At 38.4% G+C, this 4594-nt stretch overlaps 1 protein-coding gene across 1 annotated transcript; it reads right to left on the minus strand.

Annotated features, from left to right (window-relative positions):
- Positions 1–747: 747 nt before the first annotated feature.
- LOC104406520 (putative Dol-P-Glc:Glc(2)Man(9)GlcNAc(2)-PP-Dol alpha-1,2-glucosyltransferase) lies at positions 748–4580 on the minus strand (the record flags this gene model as incomplete). Its single annotated transcript, XM_010015515.1, has 2 exons — positions 748–1803; positions 4371–4580. Coding segments are annotated over 2 exons (1266 nt in total), but the record flags the coding sequence as incomplete, so codon positions are not given.
- Positions 4581–4594: the final 14 nt, after the last annotated feature.

Below are 4594 nucleotides of genomic sequence, written 5' to 3' on the forward strand. Positions count from 1 at the left end.
ACAGGTCACATTATCAACTGCAATTTATCTTTTGTTGTACAATAACATTTATTCCCCCAAAGAGGGTACATGCATGCAGCCTCCACCGTGTTTTCTAAATATCAGTTTGAAATAAAATTTTCAAAATGCTTTAATGATTTAAGAGCCTACATTCTGTTTGCAAAACTCATGTAAGCATTTATCGACAAAAAAAAATCATGACAATTCAGTGGCATGTAGGAGGTTTTGAAAACATTATACTTTAGTAGTGGTTTATGCCTTGGCTGCCAGCAAGTCTAGATGGAAATAGCCTTATCCAAGCAGTAAATATGCACCCAGAGGTGACAAAAATGTTAAACACTGAAATACTTTGTTTTAAAGAGAAACCTCTGAAACATACTTACAAATTGTCATATTCTCAAGAGAATGTTATATAGTACTTTATTATAATGAAAAATCACCGTAAACATCTCTCTTATTTCACGTAAATTACAGAAAGGTGTACTCAAATTCCCCTTCCTATTGAATTTTTTAATTCCAGGAGCTCATAAATTCAATATATGGAATACCTTCACATTACAACATATCAGATCTCACATTCAGTTGCAAGAATATAAGCAAATAGCTTACTTCCCCAATTCCAACTGGCGAAAAAAGTCTTTACATAATGAAAAACATATTACTTCATTTCAGAGTCCACAGACCTGAAACAGAATTGGCTTTTCCTAACAGCATGAAACTATTAAAAAAATAAAAAATAAAATAAAATCACCACATAAACCTTTGGATTTCATCACTATTTGGCCATTGGAATGTTTTGTTTAGAAAAATATATAAAGTTACGGCATTCACAGCAATATAAAAAGCCAACTCCAGAAGTTGTCTATATAGAGATGGAAACGGCATATTGAGTCTGTATATTAAGAATGGCAAAATAAAGTAACGAAATTCCAGCAATTTTTGAGGAACTGTGACTGCTAATAAACATACAAAATACGTTAAGATCCAGAATACTGATTTTGATTTTAGTGTATCAGCAAAACTCCAGCAAGAATATATATAGACTGGAACCAATACATATTTGACAAGCTCGTGTCTTTGGAAGACTTTTCTCCAGACATAGAATGTATAATGTCTGTTATCTGCTAGTAAATACTTATGAACGTAGGTAAATTTCCAGATGAGGAATAAAGAGATGGCAGTGATTAAGCTGTACTGCACAGGGTGCTTTCGTAATGACAGAAGGAATCTCCTGATTTTAGAAGGGGTCAATAAATGAGGGAATGAAAAAAAGACAGTAAAGGACAGAAAATAGAACAGCTGAGGAAAGTGCAAACAGGCTTCGTGGCTACTTCTGTCACCAACAACTATTCCACCATTGATGAAGACAAAGGCAAAGAACCCAGTTACTAATATGATGTATGGCCAAGTTAAAGCAGTAAGCATAACTAAGTGTTTAGGTGATGTGAGATATTTGATAAGAAACTGCAATATTCTCATAAAATCTGAAAATGATCCTTTCCTGGAAGAAATCTTTTCATCTTTCTTTTTCTGTAATTCTGTCCTCCAGGCTTCATTTAGCTTCTCTGCAACAACATTTCCAGCACAAAAAACTGTCCACATGATATTTGTCTGACGAAACATGAAGCCACAAAATCCAAGGAGAGCTGAAGTTTTATGGTTACCATAAAGGCACATTAAATAAGCAAAAAGAGTAAAAAATACTGATCCTGGGTCTGTATAATAAAGGAATGTAAAAAAGTAAAGAGTGGGAAACATTGCAAGTGTTAATGTAGACAAGATTCTCTGGAAACCAGACACAGCCTAGAGAAGAAGCAGAAAAATGCGGTTAACAATGTCCAATAAAACATAAAACAAACAACCCCCAAATAAAGAGTACAATTCTTGAGAATTCCATTAACACAATATAGTATCTCTTATGCTCTTTGGTTCCATTACTGCAGAAGCACACGGGCTGTATTTTTGTTAACCTCCTGCTATGTTAATGCAGTGTTGGACTACACAGTGTTAGTACAGAACATTACTGCAGGTGAGTTAAAAGCACCCAACAAAAATTTCCTTCATATGTCAGGTGTTCACATATCTGTGCCATTAAAATCATTGTGGGAGTGTAATTGCTCTCATACCTCAGATAAAAGAGCTAATGGGCCAGGAAAAAAACACAAAACAACAAACCAGCAAACCAACATGTTTTATGCCCCTGCAATCTGATCATCAAGATTCTGTTTGCTTGTGAGACAGCAGAACACATCATTCCATGCTTTTACTCTTGCCTCTTTTGAACCCAGTCCACAGAGTGCCCAGTTCAAAGTTTCTGATCTTTGGTGCAGCTTTTATTGTTTAACATCATTATAATTTGTGAGTTAGAAAATAAACTTCACAGACGGTACAAGACCGTGCGGTTAAAAGCTCCTCCCAATTATCTCACTCACTACACGATGAAATGCAATTCCCAACACCAAAAAATGTTGCATAATGTTTCTGAATGATGTAGCATGGGGTGAAACAGCCAGGCACCACCTTACAGAAAAGAGGAATAGAGAAAAAGCTGAGTTCAAAACCAACAATACGACTACAGTTTCTAATGCTTAGACTACTGACACAAAACCTTATGTTTTCTTACATTTGTATTTCCACTTCAAAGCATACATTAAGTGTTCCAAAAGTGGAAACAATTTATTGAATTTGACCCAATTCTGTATAATCTTATCATGTGCTTAAACATGAAGAATCTCCTGTAAGAAAATACATCAGAAGAAATTTTCCTTAAAGAAATCATTCAGTTATCAGGGAACAGGAAAAAATGTTCTTATGGTTAAAAGTGAAACTGAAGAACTTGACTAAGGTGAAAGATTTTTAAATAGGCTCTTAATCACCGATTCTACCTTTTAATCATAATTTACCCTCTACAGTGTTGGATTCTCCACCACTTTAAATATACAATATACTTGTATTCAAGTTGAATTGTTACCACTGGATGGGTGGTAAAAGTTAAGAACTGGCTGGCTGGTTTTTAACTGGTCACACTACACCCTAAGGAGAGTAACAACCAGAGTACCACAGGAATCTATACTGGGACCTGTCCTCTTTTAACGTCTTTATCAATGACCTGAAGGCAGCAAGAGTACACTCTCATGAAGTCTGCAGATGACACTAAACTCGTGGGACCAAGCAACATGCTGAAGAGCAGAGCTGCCAACCACGGTGACATAGAATGGGGCAACAGAAATATTATGAAATTCAATGACTTCAAATGTAAATTCCTGCACCTGAAAAGGAAGAAATCCCTACAATGATACAGGCTGGACACAGAGTGGCTGAGGATCTGCCGCTCTGTGGAAAGGGACCTGAGGGTCTTGGCAGATAATGAAGTGAACATGAGCTGGCAGCATGCCCTGGATGGAACAGCGAGAGCCTCCTGGACTGCATCAACAAGAGCACAGCAGCAGATCAAGGGAAGTGATTATCCCTCTTTATTTGTTAGGCTGCACTTACAATACCATGTGCAATTTTGTGCCCTGTGATACAAAAAAAAAAAGCACTAGTAAAGTGGAGCAATGGCAGAGGGCCATCAACACGGCCGGGGGCTGAAACACATGCCCTGAGAGGAGCTGGCCTTGTTCAGTCTGGAAAGTAGATGGCTTGGGAGGACTGAACAGCAGCCTACCAATATCTCTGAGGATGTCACCAGGCGAAGGAGCCAGGCTCCTCAACACTGTGGAAGGTCAAGAGACAACAGGCATTACTGAAATTAGAGGTTCAGACTGGACGTAAGGAAAAGCTTTTCCACCGTAAGGCCAGTCAGTCATGGAGCAGGCTGTCCAGAGAGGTTGTGCAGTCACTCTGCATCCTTGGAGAGCTTGCCAGGCCCCAAACCTGAGCAACCTGATCTGACCTCAGGGCTGGCCTGCTCTGGACTGAAGGGTGGACCTTCTAAGATCCCTTCCAACCTGAATCATTCTCCACTTCACAACTTGAATTATTCTTTGGTTCTAAATATTGGTTCTACATACTGGCAGATTTCTAAAGAATAGCTTACAGGGCTTCATTCAGGATTCAGTGGCTGAAGTTTCCTGGAAAGTCTTAAGCAATTCCAACCAGATGAGCATTCAGACCTCTGGATATTAAGTCTTTTATGCGTAGTAACTTTAGCTTTTATTTCAATGGGACTACTTATAGTTACACACAAGAGAGGATTGCACTCCGATGGACTAAAAAAAAGATATTTATATTTTTATATATATATAAAAGGACTGTGCGTCCTTGGCCAAACTGGTAGTAGTACTTGTAGTTATATATAACTGAGGACAGTTCACTCACAGCAAAACAAACATACACTGAGCATAAAACTAATTCTACTTTCACCATACCTTATTCTTTTGATGGATTTTGGACAGAAGTAAATACAATAAATAGAAGTTCCCAGCACTGAAAAGCAGGTTGATAAATCTGAGCATCCCTGTAGAGCACACCACGCTTCCTGTCCATCCGCAGAGCCACGCCACGGGCTTCACTATTCCCACCGACACCAGGTACAAGCCCGGCAGCGTAGTAATCATAGGGTCCCACTGCAAAGTGGAGAGAGAAATAGGTT

This window comes from Nestor notabilis, unplaced genomic scaffold, assembly GCF_000696875.1.
Source record: "Nestor notabilis isolate BGI_N333 unplaced genomic scaffold, ASM69687v1 scaffold12405, whole genome shotgun sequence".
Classification (NCBI taxonomy): domain Eukaryota; kingdom Metazoa; phylum Chordata; class Aves; order Psittaciformes; family Psittacidae; genus Nestor; species Nestor notabilis.